The sequence below is a fragment of the Denticeps clupeoides genome, chromosome 4, assembly GCF_900700375.1.
Source record: "Denticeps clupeoides chromosome 4, fDenClu1.1, whole genome shotgun sequence".
In the NCBI taxonomy this organism is placed as follows: domain Eukaryota; kingdom Metazoa; phylum Chordata; class Actinopteri; order Clupeiformes; family Denticipitidae; genus Denticeps; species Denticeps clupeoides.
In genome coordinates, this window is record NC_041710.1 from 23,431,390 (window position 1) to 23,454,328 (window position 22,939).

The 22,939-nt window shown below is 41.5% G+C and overlaps 5 protein-coding genes across 5 annotated transcripts; 4 read left to right on the top strand and 1 right to left on the bottom strand.

The window, feature by feature from the left end:
- Nucleotides 1-3,124: 3,124 nt before the first annotated feature.
- p2rx3b (purinergic receptor P2X, ligand-gated ion channel, 3b) lies at nucleotides 3,125-7,553 on the top strand. The gene is made up of 12 exons (XM_028978278.1): nucleotides 3,125-3,246; nucleotides 3,381-3,516; nucleotides 3,780-3,851; nucleotides 4,303-4,378; nucleotides 4,662-4,755; nucleotides 4,965-5,042; nucleotides 5,160-5,301; nucleotides 5,550-5,686; nucleotides 5,890-5,983; nucleotides 6,064-6,129; nucleotides 6,251-6,328; nucleotides 6,858-7,553. The coding sequence occupies exons 1-12, from the start codon at nucleotides 3,125-3,127 to the stop codon at nucleotides 6,996-6,998; spliced, it is 1,236 nt and encodes a 411-aa protein (XP_028834111.1). The 3' UTR covers nucleotides 6,999-7,553.
- A 179-nt stretch (nucleotides 7,554-7,732) lies between these two features.
- On the top strand, nucleotides 7,733-9,939 carry tmem187 (transmembrane protein 187). The gene has a single exon (XM_028978279.1). It carries the CDS (start codon nucleotides 7,832-7,834, stop codon nucleotides 8,600-8,602), a length of 771 nt encoding a protein of 256 aa, XP_028834112.1. The 5' UTR covers nucleotides 7,733-7,831; the 3' UTR covers nucleotides 8,603-9,939.
- LOC114787866 (C5a anaphylatoxin chemotactic receptor 1) lies at nucleotides 8,855-11,736 on the bottom strand. The gene is made up of 7 exons (XM_028975769.1): nucleotides 11,643-11,736; nucleotides 10,788-10,927; nucleotides 10,504-10,693; nucleotides 9,816-9,954; nucleotides 9,469-9,633; nucleotides 9,315-9,393; nucleotides 8,855-9,228 (listed from the first exon to the last, which is right to left on the bottom strand). Exons 1-7 carry the CDS (start codon nucleotides 11,734-11,736, stop codon nucleotides 9,016-9,018), a joined length of 1,020 nt encoding a protein of 339 aa, XP_028831602.1. The 3' UTR covers nucleotides 8,855-9,015.
- A 1,088-nt stretch (nucleotides 11,737-12,824) lies between these two features.
- Nucleotides 12,825-15,567, top strand: ndufs8a (NADH:ubiquinone oxidoreductase core subunit S8a). The gene is made up of 6 exons (XM_028977578.1): nucleotides 12,825-12,927; nucleotides 13,584-13,631; nucleotides 13,756-13,821; nucleotides 13,901-14,163; nucleotides 14,241-14,369; nucleotides 14,882-15,567. Exons 2-6 carry the CDS (start codon nucleotides 13,589-13,591, stop codon nucleotides 15,011-15,013), a joined length of 633 nt encoding a protein of 210 aa, XP_028833411.1. The 5' UTR covers nucleotides 12,825-12,927; nucleotides 13,584-13,588; the 3' UTR covers nucleotides 15,014-15,567.
- A 2,917-nt stretch (nucleotides 15,568-18,484) lies between these two features.
- Nucleotides 18,485-22,296, top strand: stx3a (syntaxin 3a). The gene is made up of 10 exons (XM_028976127.1): nucleotides 18,485-18,753; nucleotides 19,519-19,593; nucleotides 19,723-19,822; nucleotides 19,984-20,058; nucleotides 20,335-20,405; nucleotides 20,492-20,600; nucleotides 20,744-20,817; nucleotides 21,382-21,516; nucleotides 21,602-21,712; nucleotides 21,868-22,296. The coding sequence occupies exons 1-10, from the start codon at nucleotides 18,724-18,726 to the stop codon at nucleotides 21,943-21,945; spliced, it is 858 nt and encodes a 285-aa protein (XP_028831960.1). The 5' UTR covers nucleotides 18,485-18,723; the 3' UTR covers nucleotides 21,946-22,296.
- The last annotated feature ends 643 nt before the right edge of the window (nucleotides 22,297-22,939 follow it).

A 22,939-nucleotide genomic window follows, 5' to 3' on the forward strand; every position in this document is an offset into this window, starting at 1 on the left:
ACTTCTTCTATGTTTTCACATTAATGTATCAACTGAAACAGTGGACCGTTTTTGTAATTAGCTGAACATTGTGCACATTCTGAGTGCATGTGCCTTTAACCTGTCAATTTGTTTGTGGTGAAGTTATTATAATGAGAAGAAGGAGAATGTGATGGGGGATGGTTTCTCGGAGTGAATGATGGTAATTGTACACCAGAAGGACACATATTCGCAAAATACATTAACTCATCTGACTGCATACCCACTTTAGCAAGACAGTCAATTATGGCCTGTCTGTCTCCCCACCCTCTGGCTCTGTGGCTCTTAAAGTAGGGTCAGCAACATGGGGTGGCACGCAGTTCCACAAAAACAAAAAATATGAATACGATAACAAAATAAATAACATTAACACAAAAATAGAGTAATATTTTATGTTAACAATTTTAAGCCTGCAGTTTCAGTTTAGTATATACACACACACACTACCAGCTCAGGCAGTCGTGAACTAGTGAGGAATAAGCAGTGACGAAAATCGAGTGTATTTTGTGAGGTTGACCCAGTCAGAACAGATCAACGATGGATCCAAATTTTCTTTTCAAACAAGTACACAAGGTTGCAGTGAGCTAAACAAAATGGCTCCTCCCGTCTCCCTCGATTGGATCAAGAGTGCACAACTATCTTCCTCTAATGAGAAGTTTGTTTTCTAATTGAATGTGGCTTAAAAATGTCAGGTTCTAGACTTATAAAGTGAAGTCATTGTCACATGTGATAAACAGCAGCACAGCACATGGTGCACACAGTGAAATGTGTCCTCTGCTTTTAACCCATCACCCTGAGTGAGCAGTGGGCAGCCATGACAGGCGCCCGGGGAGCAGTGTGTTGCTCAGTGGCACCTTGATAGATCGGGATTCGAACCGGCAACCTTCTGATTACGGGGACCGCTAGGCCACCACTGCCTAGTTCATGACTGCCTGAGCTGGTAGACTTTTGCAGTATTGTACTAATTAATGCTTGTTGCTCATGGACAATAAAAAAAAAATTCCCCCAATAGCTTTCCCCCTTTACTTAGTAGTTATGTGCCGTCTTTTCATGACCTTTCACCTTCATAAGTCTTCATAACTGTGAGCATTTTTTTCTTTGCCATGAGGTGCTTAAACAGAAGGCAAGTAAGTGGAACCTTTAGAAGGGTCTACTTTAGACGGCCACAAATAGGCTCAGCTTAGAACAGCCGTGGTCTACATTTGTGAGACAATGTCTAGGACCCGAACATCTGATATACATGAGTTAGTATGCAACTGCAAAAAAAAAAAAAAAGAAGCGTTCTAATGCATATCCAAAAGCAATTAATTCATTGCACCAAAGTCGCAATCAGCATACAAGCGGAACCGCCTCAGTTCACGTTTTGGAGAACAATTCTGGCGCGCTCAGGATCAGGCGGGTTTTAATAAGGTGCTAATGGAAAGACAAGCTGCACCTGACACTCGTTCCATCAGGAGGATCACTATTCGTGTTGAAGGGCCCTACGAAGAGGACATGACAAGGAACCCACAACCCGGCAGTGAGAGAATTGTTACCGCCAAGTGTACACTCTGGAAGAAAACCCAGGGCACAACGGAATGCAATTCAGTGAATTGTTATTCTATTTTTTTTATTCAAAATACTTTGATATGAACCAAGGATTGGCCAATTGCCAATTGCAAAATGCAATATCAAATTACATTCTTGGAGTGAGTATTGAATTGACAATTGCCAAATGAATTTCTATTTGAATATTTGTGCTTAAACCAGGACTTACCGGGTCGGTGGAGGCCACACGACACGACACGACACGCAGACACGGACCCTGATACTCAGGAGAGGTGGCGCCGGCGCCGGCGTGACAACAGCATGTTAGCAATGAAAGAATACAAAGAGCGTGGCCATTGAGGCAAAATGAGAATGTTGCAGGTGGTGTCTCTATGGCCTCACCGAAATAGAGAAGAAGATACAACAACAGATGTCAAACATTCTTTTGCATCAGGATTTGCCCGCGGCTTCCACTGTTCCTTTTCCATCCACATTTTCCCGAGGGGCATCAGAGCCACTTTGTAGATGCTTACGTTCTGAGTGTGGATAATTTTATTTTATTAGTTGCAGCTATCTCCATCAATCCCACTATCTCTTTTTCTTTTCCGGGCTCTTGTTTCAAGCGGAATCTAATAAGACTTGAGACATGCCGTCTACACTCTCTAAGCACTTAGCTATTGAGTTTGGAGGTCACTTGGCTTAGACCTCCATTTTGTGTTTTAGTGGCCAGAGTTTGGACCACAGGCTCCATGGTTATGTTATCCTGCATTTTGTACAAGCGACCACAAATCCATACCGTCTACCTTCATTTAGGTTTAAAACACTTCTGCTTATGTTTGTGTGGTTAAAATTCGATTCAGGTAATCTGTGTACTTGTTGTTCATTGTGTGTCCCAATTCCTGAGCCCTTCAGTACACCTCTTTCATTGATCAGACATTGAGTCTTATATTGTATGTGTTTCCTGCATTGATTGACTTCTTGGACCAGATTAGTGGTCGGTCATGACTTCCTGTAATAAGTGTCCTCTGCCAACCAAGCAAGTCAATTGATTGAAAATGGGGATGTAAAATCTCTACTGACAGAGAAGAGAATTGGAGAACTGATGCTGGTTTAATTCATAATGTAATTTGTTATGAAAGAATTGTTCATCGTTTTAAATATTTGTATAATTATAGTTTTTATTTGTCCCTCTGTGCATGGTGAGCCTCTGTTTGCATCTTATTGGTTCGTGTGGTGCCATCAGAAGTGTCCACCGTTAAAAGGATGGAGAGAGCGAGGGGGCAGGGGGTGGAGCAATCTCTTGAAAGGGAATAAATGGAAGCGGGAAAATGTTTCATAATGCCTTGAAAAACACAACAACTACAGTACCTTCCTACTGATGGAACTAAGCAAGAAATCTCTCTACTTTGTTTTTGAGCAATTATCTTCTTTTTTTTTTTTTTTCAACTTTTTGAAGCTTTAAAAACATCATATTTTTTCAAATATACAAAGACTAGAAACATCTGAGCGCTTGGAACATTCGGCCGTGAATTTTAATTTTTGGATCTTTTTTGGACGCTGAATCAATTGATCTCGCAAAATGATGAACTGTATCACAGACTTCTTCACCTATGAGACCACCAAATCAGTTGTGGTCAAGAGTTGGACAATCGGCATCATTAATCGGGTCGTCCAGCTCCTCATCATTACCTACTTCATTGGGTCTGTATCAGCTGCTGCTCTATGAATTGAATGTTTTATGTACATATATTCTCTACTTCAGTAAATAGTATATAAATCTACTAACATCCCCCTGTCTCTTACTGTCTCACTTCTCCATCTCTCTCTTTGCCTAGCTGGGTGTTTGTGCATGAGAAGGCTTATCAGGTGAGAGACACTGCCATCGAATCATCGGTCATGACAAAGGTCAAGGGTTTTGGCGTGTACAATGACCGGATTATGGATGTGGCAGATTATGTCACCCCCACCCAGGTAATGCACAATATAAAGTAATGACATTATTTCTACTTAAATTATTATATAATCACTTGAATGCATGTTGTCTAAAACTGAGTGACTGTAATGTCACACTAGACATAATTTCATCATAGTATTTTTTTATTACTATTATTCAATTAGTAGGGCTAGTAGATTCAGCAAAAATCTGTCAGATAACAATCTAAAGATTGACTAATGGAGTTATAATTGATCATAGTTCTATAATGGCTAAAACACATTTTCATCCCCTCTCCTAGGGTGCTTCAGTGTTCTGCATCATCACCAAACTCATTACAACAGAGAACCAGATACAGAGCTCCTGCCCAGAGGTCAGTTCTGTGTTTGTTCATCTCGGAGTGAACCAAATATTTCTACTATCACTTTCTCTCCAAACTTGAGCCAATGGCAGGTTAAAAATTAATATGTTAATATGTATACACCGAATACTGTATCATTTTTGGGTGGTAGTAGCCTAGTGGGTAACACACTCGCCTATGAACCAGAAGACCCGGGTTCGAATCCCGCTTACTACCATTGTGTCCCTGAGCAAGACACTTAACCCTAACTTGCTCCAGGGAGACTGTCCCTGTAACTACTGATTGTAAGTCGCTCTGGATAAGGGCATCTGATAAATGCTGTAAATGTAATGTAAATGTAAATTTTTAAATTAACTGCTTTTAAGGATTATTAATTGCTATTAAGGATTAGTTACAGATTTTCTATGAATGACCATAATAAATTTCAGATAAATTATGACATTGAGTGTGTTATTTTTCTCAGAGTGAGCTGAAGTTTCAGTGCAAGTCTGATGATAGCTGCAAAGATATGATTGAGAGGCAAAAGCCAGGAGGAAATGGTAAGTGTGTGTGTGTATTCTCTTTCTCATTGTCTCATTTTTCTGCAGATTTTTTTTCGAGCAAGCTCTCTGTACTCCTTTGAGACCTCCACTCATGCTCCCTAATGGACATTAAGTGAATATCTGTGTTCAGTGTGTGTGTTTCAGCACATGACACTATATGTAATTATCCACCCTTGTGGTTGTGACACACGAAGCCAGGAAGGAGAGGACATTTCATGCTAATTGATGCAAATAAAATTCTAAGCAGATTCTATATCTTTCAAATTGTGTGTATATACAGGTCTCATGACAGGTAAATGTGTGCCTTTCAACGCAACTCTGAAGACATGTGAGATCAAAGGCTGGTGCCCTGCAGAAATCGATTCAATCAAGATGTGAGTAGTGTATGCTCGATTAATTACTTTAATTATCCCCTGTTTTAACATACAGATGACTGAGAGTAGATCAGGATATTGTCCTTTTTATTGTATTGTTTTATTTTTAACAAGTTTCTTACAGATCATTCATGAATTGACCATGAAACAAAGATGTTTGTATCATTGGTGTGTATATTAATAAACTTGCAATGCTCTATGTCTTACAGGAATCCTATGATGGAAGTGGAGAACTTCACTATTTTCATCAAAAACAGCATTCGATTCCCCCTCTTCAATTTCACCAAGTAAATGATTTACAGACTAACAATCTGGTTTATTCACACAATCTGCATTCACTGTTGTCATATGTCATATGGTTTCATATATTTCTGTCACTGATGGTCTTAGTTTTTGATACCCAGGGGAAACTTCTTACCCACAATCACCAGTGACTACATCAAAAAATGTAACTTTAACCCAGTGAGCGACAGATACTGCCCTATATTCAAGGTGGGGGATGTGCTCAAATTTGCTCATCAGAACTTCTCCACCCTGGCCAACAAAGTAAGCATTCTCTTTAAAATACCATTCTTCCTGCTTTCAAACTTCTTCTTGACTATGTGAGAGAACTGGACTGACTTTTTCACTGCTAGGGAAGAGATGACTGAGTAAACATTCAGAGGAGAAAGAAGCAATGTTTAGATGTTCGATGCAATTGCCTTGTCTTGTATGTCTCTTACTTCTTGAAATTAAAAGCAACTTGAATATCCTATTGTTACAGAAATGTGTACTTTTTATCAACTTTGGTTCAGGGGGGAGTTATTGGTATAAAGATTGGTTGGGTGTGTGACCTGGACAAGTCAGAAGATGAGTGTAACCCATCCTACTCCTTCACTCGTCTGGATGCTGTATCAGAGAAGAACAGTGTGTCTCCAGGTTACAACTTCAGGTACAGTCCAATGTTCTGTTCCCTTAAATCAACACTCTCTATTGTCCATTCTTAAGGAGATTTATCAAAATGTTTTCCATTTCATACTTTTAGGTATTCACTGCCCTTACCTTTTCACTGATCCTATTTGAGGACTGTGTTAAAGCTTATAGTACATCAATATAATAAATAAATGAATTTAATTACATTTCCTGTACGATAAGGTATGCTAAGTATTACAAAATGGAAAATGGGACGGAGTACCGCACCCTGCTGAAGGCCTACGCAATCAGATTTGATGTGCTGGTCAATGGAAATGTGAGTTATTACATGCAGAATAAAAGAGCCAGTCGCAGGGATAGAATATGGATTTTTAACTCTTATGTTCACTCTTGCAGGCTGGAAAGTTTGACATGATCCCAACACTCATTAACATGGTGGCCGCATTTACATCTGTTGGTGTGGTAAGTGCAGTATGCTTTCTAGTTTTTGAGATATTTTAGTACTTATATTTAGTAAGAGCTGTTTTGCCTCCCATTGTCATTTATCGTATATTAATTTCTGTGTCATTCTGATTTGTTGTAGGGAACAGTTCTTTGTGACATTATTCTTTTGAACTTCCTGAAGGGTGCTGATCAATATAAGGCAAAGAAATTTGAAGAGGTAAGTTTTACCTCTTGTGATTTATCGGAAACATTTTTTCATAACATGCCATTCAAATTGCAATGAATATTGAACAACTGGAACAATTGGACAAGCCCCAGGAGTGAAAAAACTTGTGCTGGGCTGTATAGTGGAGTGGTGGTCAGCGATCCAACATCCAGCTTTGTTTGTGGGGAGCTTACATTCTCTCCTTGTGTGGGAGCATCACTAAATTGTCCATAAGTATGGGTATGTGAGTATTCATTGTGTGCCCCCTGTGGTGGCCTGGTCCCCTGCCCTGTGCCTAATGTCCCAAGATGTGCTCCGGCAGTTGCAAATACTGATTAGGAATAGATGGTTATTGAAAGTGAGTGAACACGGATGAATATTTAGTGACATTATTAGAGGATGTTACTGGCTGATACAGAGAAAAAAATGATATGGTGATTATTTGGATAAAGCGAACTATTCATTAGCATCACCTATTTACCGTCTTTCCTTATAGTATTTTCTCTCAATGGTCTTTTTATGTGCTTTCTCTGTTATACAGGTGTCTGAAGTACAGGTTGACAAGTCTACCTCTTACTTCAATGGAATGTACAGGAGCAGAGACCACAGCCAGACATCAATTAAACATGATGAGAAGCAGTCCAGCGACTCTGGGGCCTTTTCCATGGGGCAGTATGGCTAATATTGAGATAATATTGAGGGGTATGGATACAGTTCAGCTTATGCTCACATTAATAAATTTGAATGGAGGAGCAACCACTATCAACGCCGTATCACATTGACAATTGGTTTGTATTAAGTAAAATGTAGGATTACATTAATTCAGCTGTCAAGTCTGTATTTAGGCCAGAACAATAAATATAAATGCCTCATACACTGGTAGCAATAAACATAATTAAAATATTTATTTTTTAGTTTTGCATGCACTGCATAGTGCATTGCATTGTGTGCATGTAGGCTTGTGGCTCTAACACATATTATTTATAATCCATTGCATGCTATCTTTATAATTGCTCTCGATGTATATTAAGCATCAACAGCAATATGTTAGTGCTGTGTAATGCTGTACGTGTTTACAAAAGACCGGCATTATACATAACTTTATTGGTTTGAAAAAAATCACCCTGTAGTTCAGCATAATATTTCTTCATTTGCATATGAGTTCAGACTCATATAAAAAAACCTGAGAAAAAATGTACAAATTGTCGTCAACCAATAAATCTGGCTATAATATGTATTTCTTCAGATTCGAAGACAATTTACACGTAAATAAACCAATAAACAAAAGAAACTATAACTAATGCTTTCTTTCGCGCAGATTTTTTCTAGATGGGTCACGTCTTCCAATGTTCATACTGCGACCGCTCGCTGTCACCTGTGCGGACCAATGAAATACGCCGCACATTGTCACGTGACCGATCTGACCCGGAAGAGCGTGTTGTAAACAGCGCGTAGCGTCGCGGCGTCCTTTGCCGGCCTTTAGTTCGTCAGCGAGTCCCCTCCTGCGCCGCCGCGATGCAGTCCGCGGCGCTGCACGTCCTCCTCCCGGCGTGTCTGTGCGCCGCGGTCGCGAACAGCGCGCTGTTTGACGAGGTTTCGGTGGACCTGACCTACGAGCACTACGCGGAGGCCAGAGACGAGCGGCTCCCCGCGTTCCTGGCCATGCCGTTCAACTGCCTCGTCAACCTGGGATACGTCGTTCTCGGCGTCGCGTGGCTGCTGAAGGACCGGGACCGACGTGGAACGGCGGCCGGTTATTCGAAGGACGTGTTCGCCTCGATGGCCGTCGCCTACGGGCCGGTGCAGTGGCTCCGCCTCGCGTCCCTGCGACGCGCGCCCGGCGTCCTGGACCAGTGGTTCACGCTGCCCATCTTCGCGTGGGTGCCGGCTTGGTGCCGCGTGGTGGAGCGCGGCTGGCGGACGCGCTACGCGCTGCTGGTGGAGGGCGCGTCCCTGCTCAGCTACGCCCTGGCCCTCCTGCACCGCCGCGGCTTCGAGGCCGCCCTGGCCGGCCACGTGGCCTTCGCGGTGGCGGAGGGATTCGCGCTCCAGCGGAGGCGCGGCGACGGACGCTCGCTGCGCTACCTGCTGCTGGCCGTGCTGTGCTGCGGCGGCTTCGTGCTTCTGAAGGTGCTGGACCACGCGTTGGCGCGCCACTGGGCCTTCCAGCATCTCACAGGCCATTTCTGGTCCAAGGTGTGTGACATCCTGCAGTTCCACTACAGCCTCAGCTTCCTGTCCTACCTGCACCAGAAAAAGACTGAGGACGAAGGGAAGGACTCCTGAGGTTCCCGGGACACATTTTACATTTACAGCATTTATCAGACGCCCTTATCCAGAGGGACTTACAATCAGTAGTTACAGGGACAGTCCCCCCCTGGAGCAAATTAAGTGTCCTGCTCAGGGACACAATGGTAGGAAGTGGGGTTGGAACTTTTGGTTCATAGGCGAGTCTGTTACCCACTAGGCTACTAAACACCACAATCTTGTTAACCAAGGGCGACTTTTATTCAAACGTCAGCAGAATTTGACCTCATTTTTAGTCTAACAATTGATTACTAGATTTTTTTCGCTGTTTAACACCTGATTTCATTGTGCTAAAGATTAATACTAGTTTGTAATCTTGAATCAGTCTTGTTGCATTGACGCCGTGGTGTTTAATTTCAATATAATTTACGACACGCCGTGCATCGCCGTCTTCACGCTTCCAGCTTTCTGATGTTTGTCAGCACGGGCTCAGACGGGCTCAACTGCCGACGGCTCCACAGAAGTGTGAGCGCTGCCTGCCGAAAGTCCTGGTTGGTGCAGTAAATGAGAGGGTTCAAACCACAGTTCATGTATGCCATCATCGATGCCAGCGTACGGAGCCATTCAGGAGACGGTGACATGTCCACCTTGCCAAGCAGAAGCAGCTGGCGGGACGAGACGGGTTGAAAGGCTTCATTATTGTACGCACCTATTTAATCCGTGTCTGTCCAAATCTAGGAAGCAAACTTACCTCAGATGCTGCAAAAGGGCTGTAACAGAGCAGGTAGAAAAAAACCAGCAGTGGAGCTACAGAGGACAAGTCATCTTGGCTGAAGGCAAAAAAGAAAGATTCATATTTTCTCAGAAATGATTTGTAGTGCGTGTCCTTAAATATGAATGCCTACTTGTTGCACTTGCGTCCATAACCCGCAACGAAGAGGAGCGAGCACAGAAGGATGAGCAGGAAGGGTGGGAATATGGTGACCGAGAAGGCGCACAGGATGTAGGTAAGCATGTCGGAGTAGGTGCTCTCCCAAAACACCGCACACAGCATCTCTGCGTGGTCGTACCTGGGGATGGAGCGTTGCTGTTCACATCCTTGGTCATTTCACCACTAGCGCCGTTCCTCAGCACGTTACCGTCTACGCAGACACCGTGCTCTTTGGCGTCACTTAACCGTTGATCGGTGGACGTGTACAATTACACTCGATTTGTTGGCACGTTAAAGGAAGGAAAGCGTCACGGGACTCACTTGATCCAGTAGTGAGCCACTGGCACAATCCCGAAGACCACGCCCGTGATCCAGGAAGCCAGGCAAGCGAGTGCCGTGACGACGGACCAGGAACTTCCACTGGACGCTATGCCAGTGACCCGCTGAACACAGAGAACAGCTGACATACAAAGAAATGCAATGTCATTACAAAACGCGCCTTTCATCTCTTCATTTCAGATGTGTTTTTTTTTTATTACGTTTTGTCCTCTGAATGATCACATTTAGAGAGAACAAAGAATGAACGACTGATTCTCCCATTTGCACTTAAACGGTCCAATGAAACCTTACAATCAACATCAAAATCATTTTAACGTTTCATTGAAATCTTACATGCCAAATAATCTATTTAAATGGCATCTGAACATTATTAAAAACGTGCGTCATGCATATCATTTCTGTATTAAACCAGCCGGCAGGTCTGTTATTTCCAGCTCATGCGTGGCCTGTGGTTAATAGGATCAGGTTTATTTTGTCCATAAAGAATTTCCCTATGCAACTTTGATAAACCGGTTAATCTCATCATAGTGTTACTTTCATGGGCAGACCAGGCATAGGCTGAGCGAGAGAGAGAGAGAGCTGCTGGTTTTAGGTGCATGATGAGAGACTCGGGGTAATTTTTGTATACAATATTCACCCAAAATAAAGGACCTACTTTATAAGCTCCTACCTATACTTCCAAGGGATGAAGTGATGAAGGCAAATTTGAGCAAGCTGACCACTTCACACCATGGCGATTGCTGACCCTCTGTCACCATGGCAAACAGTGAGCCGGAGATGATGAGGGCAGAGCAGCAGAGGTCCGACAGAGTGAGGCTCACCAGGGGGATCCAGTGAACACACTGAAAATGAGCCTTGCACTACAAACACAGTGGATTCCGATCAGAAATGTCTGCCTGTGACCATTTTGGACTGAAGGGGGACAAATAGCTTAGAATGAATTACTGTACTCACCATGGCTTTCACGGTGAGAACCAGACTGTTTCCTGTAATTCCTAAAACCATTTCAATGCTGAGAATAGTCATTATCAGGGACTTCTCAGTGCTGGACTGCAGACTTGACTCCAAATTTGTAGTGTTTTCTGTCTCATTCACTGATTTAAAAAAAAAAAAAAACTGCTGCAGTCATAGAAAATTGTGTGCTTTTTAAAAAATAAAAACACCTATTAACCTTGTTCATTAATATACTTAAGCTGTTTTGTTATAAGGAATTACACATTTAACTGAAATGCACTTGTAAATGTAGTCTTGATTTCATGATAATTCTGTTTAACCACGACATTATTTTTGTGTAGAAAGTAAAGTTTTACTCACTGTTAAGATCTGTGATCTAGAGTAGAATCCACATCCTGGAGATCAGACTCAATGTAAGAATCAGGTTGAGCTCATTTACTGCTCTTCCAGTGCAGATGCGTCACTGCCTTCGTAATTAAATGTACTCTGCTTCAATGATTCTTAATTAGTAAGACCTTAGTAAGCAGTGGCTAATGATGAAGCACAAATAGATTAAATGCGCACTTAAGGGTTAACAAACGTAAGCATTGTACATGCATATTTGATTGTGATTGCAAAGACAATCTATAAATGTATTCACAGTTATTCCGATCAAGCTAATTTCATTGTTAAGTCATGCGAATGTTTCGTGGGTGGTCATCACTCTGTCTCCTCCAGTGGTGCCCATTACCTTTTTAACTACCTGTGGCTTTGGTGAGTATTTATTTATTTATTTATTAATGCTTTGACTACTGACCTATAACTGCGCAGCTATGTACGTCTCAAATCAACTGTGCGCAACTGTGGTGGGTTTACTCAGCGGAAACAACAAGGCAGCATGCAGAAAGGAGGTGCAATGGATGACGGACTGGTACAGGACCCTCACGTGGACCCCCAACACAAGCTCCATCACCACTTGTCTTGTTTAGTTGGATCGTGGGTTTTGTTTTCTTCTGTCCCACTTGTGTTCCGTTTTGTGCTGTTCTCTTGTGCTCTTGTCCTACTTTTGTTCTATTCTGTTCTTGTGTTCACCATCACGTCACCATCTAGGGGTTGGGAGATGTGACAACAAAGGAGAGGGATGTGTGAGGCGGGAATACACACATGCCAGGCCGAGGTGAAGTATTGTGCTTTTATTTACAGTGAGGAGTGAACAACCAAAACCTAGAGTGCTGTACACAATAACAACAACAACAACCAACAGGAGGAACAACACATCATAAAAAGAGAGACTATACAGTTAACACAACAAAAACACTTAAACAGGCAACAAAGGCTTTTCTCTAATTCTTCAACACTCCAAAACTCCTCTCCATCCTCCTCCAGCTCCAGTTGGTGATTTGATTGGCTGACTGATGATGAGGGAATAGGTAGGCAGAACCATCAATTCCAATCTGCACCCAGCAAACAGCCTAAAAGGGAAACACACACCAAACACAGAGCACCCCCAAAACCACTCTCCGGCCCAAAGGACATAACATCACCCATGGCCTCGGAGGAACGTTGTTTCTCTATGTACTGTGTACATGGGATAGAATATAGAAGAACTACTTCTACTTTCACATTTAGCATTCCATTCATAATGTAGCATTGCATTGGATATGGATTGGATTTGAATTTACTGCACATAAATGAAGGTATTATGTGCTGCCTTTGCACATATTTTTATGCTACTCAACAGGACTCGAGTGGTGCCTTTATTGACCGACAACAACATTTATGACAAGACAAAATGTCTCAGTGGGTTTTGACAGATCCTACATCTGACACATTTTAACACTTAACACTTGGGAAGGAGTGAGTGAGAAAGGGACCCTCCTCCAGGGCATGCTGTTAAATAACCTTATAACATTCTGGAATATTGCAAAACAAATCAACAAGAACGGTCCGATCACAAGACACAAATGCAGACATACGAACAAAACTATTTACTATTGACGCTAGAATTGGAAACATCATTACTCCAGCCTGTTGGCGGCGACAACGCATCGTCAGGCAGTGGGCGCTGCACAAGACCCAAAACGTCACTTCCGGTCGGTGAAACGCGAATTTCCTAAACCGTCCGCTGTTGTGGTTCAGAAGGCCGGGCGGCGTAAGTCAGGTGAGTCGAGGCATTTTATTATTTTTTACGAGATTGTAAACCTCTATACGTCGAGTGAGCGTGTGTGACCACTTGTCTTTCGTGCAGCCCGAAAGACCGCTTCGTTAAAAATGTCCGAATGAGCGGCGCCGCGCCGGTCGTTGAAAGTCCTTGAGAAACTGGCTAGCCGGAAAAAGGCTAATGCGGCGCCGTCCTCCGCCTTGACTCCACGCTGGTGGTAGTATCTTAGTGGGTAACACACTCGCCTATGAACCAGAAGACCCAGGTTCAAATCCCACTTACTTCCATTGTGTCCCTGAGCAAGACACTTAACCCAGGGACTGTCCCTGTAACTACTGTTTGTAAGTCGCTCTGGATAAGGACGGCTGATACATGCTGCAAATGTGAAATGTAATCGTGTAAATATACCTTTTCGAAACGCATCACTGTGGTTTAGGTGGATTTTGTGGAGTCAGTCATCTTTGCGTTGAGCTTCTTTGCAATTTTTTGTACTGTACTTTTTAAGACCTGCACACGTTCTTGTGAGGTCTGTTGCCTGTTTTGTTCTGTAAGAGGATCTTTCAGGACCTTCTTCAGCTCCTCCTGCTTTATTTGGCGTATTTCATGCATGTGCATCATCTTGTTTACCACTCTTTTTATTTTATGGTGCTTTTCAGGTGTGATGTCTGCAGCATTACGTGTTCTATATTCTGCATCTAGGTCAGGTAAGGTACTAGATTTAAAAGCAAGAGAGGAAAGATGATTTTTTTTAATATAATCTAATTTAATTATAATATGAAATTGGACCAGTAATTACATTTCATTGTCATCTTTGCTGCTTGCTTTCAGGCTCTTTTGGAGCCAGCCACTGCCTGGTGCGTCCCATCAGCTTATCTGCACAAAGAGATGGATTCAGTAAGTGTGGTTTTGTTCATTAAATTTCACGTTGTCCCCTTTAGCCAGATGTGCTGAAATGAGATCTTTTCCGTTGTAGAGTATGTCAATGCTCAGGAGTTGCCCACAGACATGAAGTCCATCACAGACCGAGCTGCCCAGACACTTCTTTGGACTGAGCTCTTCAGGGGTCTGGGTATGACTATGAGCTACCTCTTCAGAGAGCCAGCTACAATAAACTACCCATTTGAGAAAGGCCCTCTTTCGCCACGTTTCCGTGGTGAGCATGCCCTCCGCAGGTATCCCTCCGGGGAGGAGCGCTGCATTGCCTGCAAGCTCTGTGAAGCCATCTGCCCTGCACAGGTAACTAACGTTGTCAGAATGTTTTCTTTAAGCTCTCGTGTGTGAAGTGCATATTTATTGGTTTTCTCCACCCCAAGGCAATCACAATTGAGGCAGAGCCCCGTGCAGATGGCAGCCGCCGAACAACACGTTATGACATTGACATGACTAAATGCATCTACTGCGGCTTCTGCCAGGAAGCTTGTCCAGTGGATGCCATTGTGGAGGTAAGTCATTATTTGATAAATGTGATTATTTGTTGAAACAGCTGCTAAGATCTGTGTGTGTGTGTGTATATAATTTTTTAGTGTTATAATTTTGTCCTCGCAAACCTTTTCTTTCTTGCAATGAAAACGCTATCTTTCCAATCATACACAGTAATTAATTCTTACACACTGCCCCCCGGGCGCCTTTCATGGCTGCCCACTGCTCACCAAGAGTGATGGTTAAAAGCAGAGGGCACATTTTTTATGTCACTGTGTGCTGTGCTGCAGTGTATCATAATGACAATCAATTCACTTTCACTTTTCAGCACACATACACACGTGTTGCCCTAAAGAAGTACTTATTCATCTCATTAGTGTAACCTGTTACTCTAATGAAAAGTGCACTGTGTTTAGGTGGAGCTGTTAGAGCTTTGAATCCATGGTATAGTAGTCTTGCTTGAGGGAGTCTTGTTTTTCTTTTTTTCTCTTTTAAATGATTGAATTTCAGTTTTTACTCATTTTCTTTTTGTCAGGGCCCAAACTTTGAATTCTCTACAGAAACGCATGAAGAATTGCTCTACAACAAGGAAAAGTTGCTCAACAACGGAGACAAGTGGGAAGCAGAAATTGCTGCCAACATCCAGGCTGACTACCTTTACAGATAGACCAGGTCACACCGGAACACCTGCAGGCTGCCTTGACGTATGGACTAAACATTCAGGAAAGGAGTCTTGATTTTGAATCTGATTGTGTAAAGTTTGGATTACACCCTGATTGAGAAAGGTGCACAGATCGGTTGTCAGATCAGAATGTTGACAATACAAGCACTTAATATTTAGGTGCACATGTTATACACATTTAAATAAAGTGAGTCACAGTTAATGCTCTGTGCACCGATTATGTAAAGACTATTAGGTTTATTTAACTCTCATTGGTGAACTTTCATCCATAAAGACTTACTAAAAAGGAACCAAAACTGCCCTCGTGTATCTTAACTGTACAAACTGGTGAGTTGTCCATCACATCAAGGCAGCCAGATCTCCCAAGCCTGTACTGATCATTTTTATTATTTCGCTCTCAGCCTGTCTGGAAATTGTATTATTGTACATTGCATCACAGTTGGTGGTGTTCTTAAAACCCTGCAGGTAAGCAAAGCTGGTTTGTCATAAGTGTATAAAGTGTAAGTACTTGTGGGCCATAATAAATTAATGAAACAATGCTCTGCCTTAAGTATATTGTCAATGATTTCTGCCTGTTTAAAAATGACAGGTGTCTGTGTGTCCTTAGTTTATAACTGATGATCGTTCTTTTCAAAATGCAAAACGGTATCAATGTTATGGAAAACCCTTGGCACCCTGGTGGCGCATGTGAGAAGAAGGCCACAGCATGGAGATATATTGGGTGTTTTCATGGACCTGGAATTTCCCATCCTACACTCGTGTTTTTTTTTTTTTTTTTTTTAATGATTGAATTAAGGCAGAATTGATCTGAAATGTTTCTCCACACCTATCTCTATAACCAGAAAAAAGTAATTAACTGTATCAGGGGACGCTACCACTAATGCTCCACTGATGAAAAAGACAGTAAAGTTGTAATATGAGAATAAATTCATGACGAGCTCTAATAGGCGACAGTGGGGTGAGTTGTGTAACTTGTTACTGTAAAGCGAGACCATGACCGTAATGCTTACAATGGAAAATGGTACAAATAAAACTCCCCTGAGGACCCTGAAACTGCAAGAACCACATCCCCCAGTTCAAAAGGCTGCCAATCCGGGTACAGATAATGGGCATGACAGGAAAATGCAGATATTCCTGTGCAGCGACCACTTGGACCAAAACACAGGAAAGAAAACTTTAATGTATAGAATCATGGTGGAGTATAGAATAAATAAAGTGGCCCAGTGACCCAATAATTACATCATAATATTTTTAAATAAATATTTTATCATTATAATACATATTTGAATTATATTATTATTGTTAATGCTGTTATTGTAACAAAAATTTAACCTATTTGCATGTAGGATAAACTAGATGAAGTTGTCAACCATGGGTTGACCAAGGAGATCTTGGAGGACGCCCAGTTCTGATGTTCTGTGTGCCGCATTTATATGATGCAGGTGAAGACCAACTCAAACCTATTGTCCCAGAAGAGGTGGTTATATGCAGAGTGGATTGTACCCCAACATTCTGGTACCCCTGCAATGAAACTTCAACTTTGTGCCTTTCTTATAGATGAAAATGGCTGGGATGCTCCTGCCAATGCATATTATGCAGGCCTCGGCTCGCGGTACAAGTTCTTCAGTACTGAAAGGGATCTCCCTCCATGTTATTTCCCTGCAGTGATTAGTGACAAATATTGTTTTGTCTGCAGTTTCATCAGAAGCTCTACTCTGGCATTCACTGGAATTAAGAATTTCCAAAAGATTTTCACAGTACTGTATTCATCCAATGCCTGTCTTAGGCCATCCGTTCACTACACACACTGTGAGTTACGGGCCCTGCCTGTGTGCTGGCGCGGCCGCGGTCTGCCCTGTGTGTCATTCTTGCCGTACGGCTGCACGGTGGAGTCTGTCAAGCCATCTGCGTTTGCCTGTGCATGTTAACCCTTGTCACTTTTTGGCCATGTCCCATTGTCTGTGTCTAGCCCCCCCCCCCTTCTCGAAGCACTGACCCCTCAAAGATGATTTTTTCATAATTTCCCTGCTTATACAGGGAGTGCAGAATTATTAGGCAAATGAGTATTTTGTCCACATCATCCTCTTCATGCATGTTGTCTTACTCCAAGCTGGAGTCAAGCTCAACTCCCAGTCCTACTGCCAGTTTCTGGAAGACACCTTCTTCAAGCAGTGGTCTGCATCCTTCAAGAAAAACATGATTTTCATGCAGGACAATGCTCCATCACACGCGTCCAAGTACTCCACAGCATGGCTGGCAAGAAAGGGTATAAAAGAAGAAAGATTAATGACATGGCCTCCTTGTTCACCTGATCTGAACCCCATTGAGAACCTGTGGTCCATCATCAAATGTGAGATTTACAAGGAGGGAAAACAGTACACCTCTCTGAACAGTGTCTGGGAGGCTGTGGTTGCTGCTGCACGCAATGTTGATGGTGAACAGATCAAAACACTGACAGAATCCATGGATGGCAGGCTTTTGAGTGTCCTTGCAAAGAAAGGTGGCTATATTGGTCGCTGATTTGTTTTGTTTTTGAATGTCAGAAATGTATATTTGTGAATGTGGAGATGTTATATTGGTTTCACTGGTAAAAATAAATAATTGAAATGGGTATATATTTGTTTTTTGTTAAGTTGCCTAATAATTATGCACAGTAATAGTCACCTGCACACACAGATATCCCCCTAAAATAGCTAAAAATAAAACAAACTAAAAACTACTTCCAAAAACATTCAGCTTTGATATGAATGAGTTTTTTGGGTTCATTGAGAACATGGTTGTTGTTCAATAATAAAATTGTTCCTCAAAAATACAACTTGCCTAATAATTCTGCACTCCCTGTATTGTCAAGTTTCCCTGGAATTACATCTGTGCCTGGATGGTAACCCTCCTGTCGTGTTGCGAGGTTACGTTTAGTCGATGGCATCTTTCTCCTACAGTATTTTTATAATATGAAGGAAGGCAGTTAGTTGAGTTTGAGGACATTACTGTCATGTTGGGAAAAGTAGACAAACTGTTTGTTTTGAGCAAACTACATAACGTGTCTGATAGGTCTCCTTAGGAATATGTTTACTATTGTTTTAAATCTTTATGAAATCTTTAAAAAACATAATTCGTGAACATATTTAGACACGAGGTCATTCAAATAAATTATCTGAAGAATGTTTAATCAGCCTCAAAATAAAACCGCTGATCACGAGGTTAAACGCCACACTATTACGAGAATAAAGTCGTAAAATTGCCAGGTTAAATTCATTCGAAGGAAAGTCATGTTTCTGTGCGCTGGTTTAGATTGTCGCGTATTAAAACGGAGTCATGCGAGCAAAACCTTCATCCCGAAGTGGTTTCCCAAATTCAGTAATCAGCATGAATACGATCCAGTGTGAGAGAGAGAGAGAGAGAGAGAGAGAGAGAGAGAGATTAACCGAGCCGCACACAACTGTTGTTTTAATCTACTTGAGAGGATGAGCTTAGTAAAACTCCAGGTCCGAATTGGCGCAGCCATATTGCACGACCGTTATGATGAAGAGCGCCATTAACACGTTCATTTGGCGGCCTTGCAGACCGTGACCCGTGGCGCCGTCGGTTTCGGTGATCGTGCTGATCTTCCACGGGCTTCGCCGTTCGGACCCTGCAGCCAGGTTCAGCCTGGTTCCTTCTGCCGACTTTGAACAGGCGACGACCCAGACTCGACCATGAAGGATCGGCTGGAACAGCTCAAGGCGGTAAGAACGCGTTTTTTTTTTTTTTTTTTTACCGTAAAACGCACCTGAAATGTTCGTCCTCGGCCCTGTGCCGAGTTAAATCGAGTTAAAAACTGCACGCGCATAACGGGACTTATTTCTGCATCTGAAGCAATGGCGCTGTCACCTTCAAAACGATCCCAGGGGCCCTGAAGGATGCCCACCGCCAGGCTGGGGAGTGGCATTCTTATTAATACGATTTTAATCAATTCAGTTCCACCACGCAGTTAAATCCAGGACACACACACACACACACACTCATGTTGTGCAGTCAGAGGTTGTCATATTGTTACTTTTTATATTCAGCTGCAAAGATGCACATAAATGAATGAATGGACACATTGATCTGTGGAGTTCACCATAGTCTGGGATCGATAACTGTCTTGGGCTTTTGCATCTGCATTTTAAACAGCATTTTTAACAATATGATGGTGACATATCTTTTCATATGTAATTATTTTACCATTTTACCACCTTTGATTAATATGCTATAATTAGAAAAGCTTGAAGTAACATAATGTTGTTGTAGTTGTTATATTAAAGCTAATACTGCAAATTGTAATGACCAACCTTTGACAAGGTGGCATTTGTGTTGAATAACACAAAAACAGACAAAATGTCTGATTTATTAAGCTTTATTGAGTTTGTAGACAGTCAATATTCCTTTCTTTAGTATTTTATTTTATATTTTAAGATAGATTGTTATGAATAATATTTTACAATGGTGACTCTCACAACTCTCTGCAGAAAGCCGATCAGGGCCCCGATGATGTCGAGGTTCCTGTAGAAAACCAAGAGTTTATGGATGAATTTTTTGCCCAGGTAACCCCTTCAGAATGGAATTGGCTTACAGACGTCCATGTGATCATAAACATTCACTGTAAACCATTCGGACATTTTGTCTGTTTTTGCCATTTTCATTCATGATCTGTGTCACCTTGTGTCACCCAGATTGAGGACATCCGCACCAGTATTGATAAAATAGATGAGAACGTGGTGGAGATTAAGAAGCTGTATTCAGTCATCCTCTCAGCTCCCACATCTGACCAGAGTAAACGCTACTGTGACCTTGCGTTCTTCTTTCCGTCTCCTCCTTTACTTCATTCCTCTTCTCTCTCACCTGTCATCATCACATCATATTTTGTTCTTTCATCATCCTATATCATTCTCAGATTCCTGCCTATTAAGTATTATTTTCTCTTTCCCCTACAGAGACACAAGATGATATAGAAGCTGTAACCAACGAGATCAAGAAGTTGGCAAACAATGCTCGCAACAAACTTAAGAGTAAGCGTTTTACATTTACATTTAAGGCCTGTTTAGCTCTGGTCTTATTTCATCCTCTGCATCTGAAAAAAACAACTAGTAGATTTCTTGACATATGTGGCAATTGCATCTATAACTAGATGCAATTTTTGTTCTAACCACAAGATGCCCCAATTCTCTTCTCTTATGGCAAGTGGGGTTGAGCATTTTTATGTCTGATAAGCCCTTTTCATAATCACTATGTATTGTCATGTAAGTCTGCATTAATGAATGAATCTTTCATGTTTTCTCTTAAAGGCATTGAACGGAGCCTGGAGTCAAACCCAGACGAGAGAGTGTCAGCTGATTTGCGGATCAAAAAGTCACAGGTAATGTGCACTGAAGATATCATTTCAGGTACAGTTCACCCTCCTGCTTGAACCAACAAATTATGAGCAATGCAGTACGTTTTCAGCATGCAATTTTGGCCAAGAAATTTGTGGAGGTGATGACCAAGTACAACGAGGCCCAGATGGATTTCAGAGACAAAAGCAAAGGACGCATCGCCAGGCAGCTGGAAATCAGTGAGTAGTCAATTCTGTCTTCTGACTTGCAGTCTGTAAACTCGATCAACTTAACAACGGAACAAATATTTTAAGTATCACACATAAATCAACGCAGATTTATGTGAACTGTGCCGACACTCACCTCTAACTCCTCAACACAGCTGGCAAAGCTACAACTGATGAGGAGCTGGAAGAAATGCTGGAAGGAGGAAATGCAGCAGTCTTTACAGCCGGGGTAATTACTTATATACAGTACAGGCCAAAAGTTTGGACACACCTTCTCATTCAATGCGTTTCAATGCGTTTTCTCTATTTTCATGACCATTTACATTCTCACTGAAGGCATCAAAACTATGAATTAACACATGTGTAGTTATGTACTTAACAAAAAAAAGGTGAAATAACTGAAAACATGTTTTATATTCTAGTTTCTTCAAAATAGCCGCTGCCCTTTGCTCTATTTACTGCTTTACACACTCTTGGCATTCTCTCGATGAGCTGCAATGGTTTTCCAACAGTCTTGAAGGAGTTCCCAGAGGTGTTTAGCACTCGATTGAGTTCAGGTCCGGTGACTGTGGAGGCCAGGTCTCCACTTTTTGTTAAGTACATAACTCCACATGTGTTCATTAATAGTTTTGATGCCTTCAGTGAGAATCTACCAACGTAAATGGTCATGAAAATAAAGAAAACACATTGAATGAGAAGGTGTGTCCAAACCTTTGGCCTGTACTGTTCATATATTATTTATGAGAGCATGTGTTTTGTATTTAATATAATCCTCTCTTTTGTGCAATGGTAGATCATGGACTCTGGCATCTCAAAAGAGCAGCTGGGAGAGATTGAGGCACGGCACAAAGATATCATGCGCTTGGAGAGCAGCATCAAAGAGCTGCATGACATGTTCGTTGACATTGCCATGCTGGTGGAGAACCAGGTAACACTATGAGAATTTAGTTTTATATTTCTCTGCAAGATTTCTCCTTCTGCATCACCTCTTTACACACTGTGCTTTCTAACAGGGCAGCATGATTGATAGGATCGAGAGCAACATGGACCAGTCAGTCGGTTTTGTAGAAAGGGCAGTTGCTGACACCAAGAAAGCAGCCAAGTTTCAGCAGGAAGCACGCAGGGTGAGTTCAAGTGTAATAATAATAATAATAATTAATCTAGGGACATGGCTTCTTATTCCCTCCTTTCATTGTTTACCTTCTGTTCTGTCTTTCTGTATATGTTTATATCATACATGCCTTTTCCTCTCTTTGTTTCCTTCTCTTTGGCTCTGCAGAAGAAAATGATGATTGTGTTGTGCTGCACAATTCTTGCAGTTATTGGAGGCTCTCTTGTGTATAGCTGGTTAACATAGGAATAACTGAAATTGAACTTGTTATATGTGCTTTTTGTTATGACAGTATTTTACAGTTTTTATTTTAGGACTTCATAGATTTAGGTAATAATCTAAATTTTGTCATTATCTGGTAGTGTTTGTGTATAATTATTAGGTTTTGATGCTGTATTACTGTAATGATTCGTTATGCGTGTAAAGAGAAGATACATTTAAGATGTGTTCATGATCGTTTGATAATTTGGGGGATTATTAGTCCAAATCTGTTGGTTTACTGTGTAATAAACTGTAGATGTATAACTAGGAAACTAGAAAACATCCCAGAAGTATCTTTAGTAAAATAAGCCAAAAATTTATTTGAAAAAAAAGAAACGTGGGTATTATTGTTTCATGCATTGTATTTTGTATAAAAATGTAAAAAAAAAAAAAATTATCCCCCAAATTTAGATTCCAATGTTTGCCTTGTGTTACCTGTATTTTTATCAATTTTTAATAACTTTGTTTTCCATGTAATCTAATGAAGTACATGAATAGCACGACTATAGCTTTATATTTATTACAATAAAATGTATTAATGTATGGTGGTTTTGTTGTTTATTATTACCCCTAATAGTACAACCAATATACTAACTTATGGAGATGTGATTTCTGAATTTACAGGTGGACGTTGCGCTGTTCAGTTGTTAAAAAATCATTTTCATGATTTTTATCGACTCTTGTGTAATGAAAATATGTTCAGGCGGGTTATTATTTGGCGCTGCAGGGTTTTGACATTGCAGAGAAGCTGCAACATTCGCAAATCATTGGTGGTTTATCCTGTCCTTCCTGGACTGGCCAACTGGGTTGGTCGTTTTTTTTTTTTTTTTTTGATTGCCTATCGAGTCCACCAATAATACATATCCTGAATAAATAATCGGCGCTCCAATTGGTTCATTCTTTTCTATGCCAGTTTTCCGGTCTCCCCAATCGTCCACAGTCGAGGCACGGGCAGATTGACATGGCTTGCGACCAATGG

What these genes read in the sequence shown, in the direction of transcription:
- tmem187 (XM_028978279.1), top strand. Translation starts at nt 7,832, where the DNA reads ATGCAGTCCGCGGCGCTGCACGTCCTCCTCCCGGCGTGTCTGTGCGCC.
- ndufs8a (XM_028977578.1), top strand. Translation starts at nt 13,589, where the DNA reads ATGTCTGCAGCATTACGTGTTCTATATTCTGCATCTAGGTCAG. An exon ending in ATATTCTGCATCTAGGTCAG is followed by an intron (nt 13,632 to 13,755) that starts GTAAGGTACTAG and finishes GCTTGCTTTCAG; the next exon opens with GCTCTTTTGGAGCCAGCCAC. An exon ending in CAGTGGATGCCATTGTGGAG is followed by an intron (nt 14,370 to 14,881) that starts GTAAGTCATTAT and finishes TCTTTTTGTCAG; the next exon opens with GGCCCAAACTTTGAATTCTC.
- stx3a (XM_028976127.1), top strand. Translation starts at nt 18,724, where the DNA reads ATGAAGGATCGGCTGGAACAGCTCAAGGCG. An exon ending in CGCCAGGCAGCTGGAAATCA is followed by an intron (nt 20,601 to 20,743) that starts GTGAGTAGTCAA and finishes TCCTCAACACAG; the next exon opens with CTGGCAAAGCTACAACTGAT. An exon ending in CCATGCTGGTGGAGAACCAG is followed by an intron (nt 21,517 to 21,601) that starts GTAACACTATGA and finishes GCTTTCTAACAG; the next exon opens with GGCAGCATGATTGATAGGAT.
- LOC114787866 (XM_028975769.1), bottom strand. Translation starts at nt 11,736, where the DNA reads ATGGAGCTTGTGTTGGGGGTCCACGTGAGGGTCCTGTACCAGTCCGTC. An exon ending in GTGGCTCACTACTGGATCAA is followed by an intron (nt 9,634 to 9,815) that starts GTGAGTCCCGTG and finishes CTCCATCCCCAG; the next exon opens with GTACGACCACGCAGAGATGC. An exon ending in GCCCTTTTGCAGCATCTGAG is followed by an intron (nt 9,229 to 9,314) that starts GTAAGTTTGCTT and finishes TCGTCCCGCCAG; the next exon opens with CTGCTTCTGCTTGGCAAGGT.
- p2rx3b (XM_028978278.1), top strand. Translation starts at nt 3,125, where the DNA reads ATGATGAACTGTATCACAGACTTCTTCACCTATGAGACCACCAAATCA. An exon ending in GCAAAAGCCAGGAGGAAATG is followed by an intron (nt 4,379 to 4,661) that starts GTAAGTGTGTGT and finishes GTGTATATACAG; the next exon opens with GTCTCATGACAGGTAAATGT. An exon ending in ATGTGCTGGTCAATGGAAAT is followed by an intron (nt 5,984 to 6,063) that starts GTGAGTTATTAC and finishes TCACTCTTGCAG; the next exon opens with GCTGGAAAGTTTGACATGAT.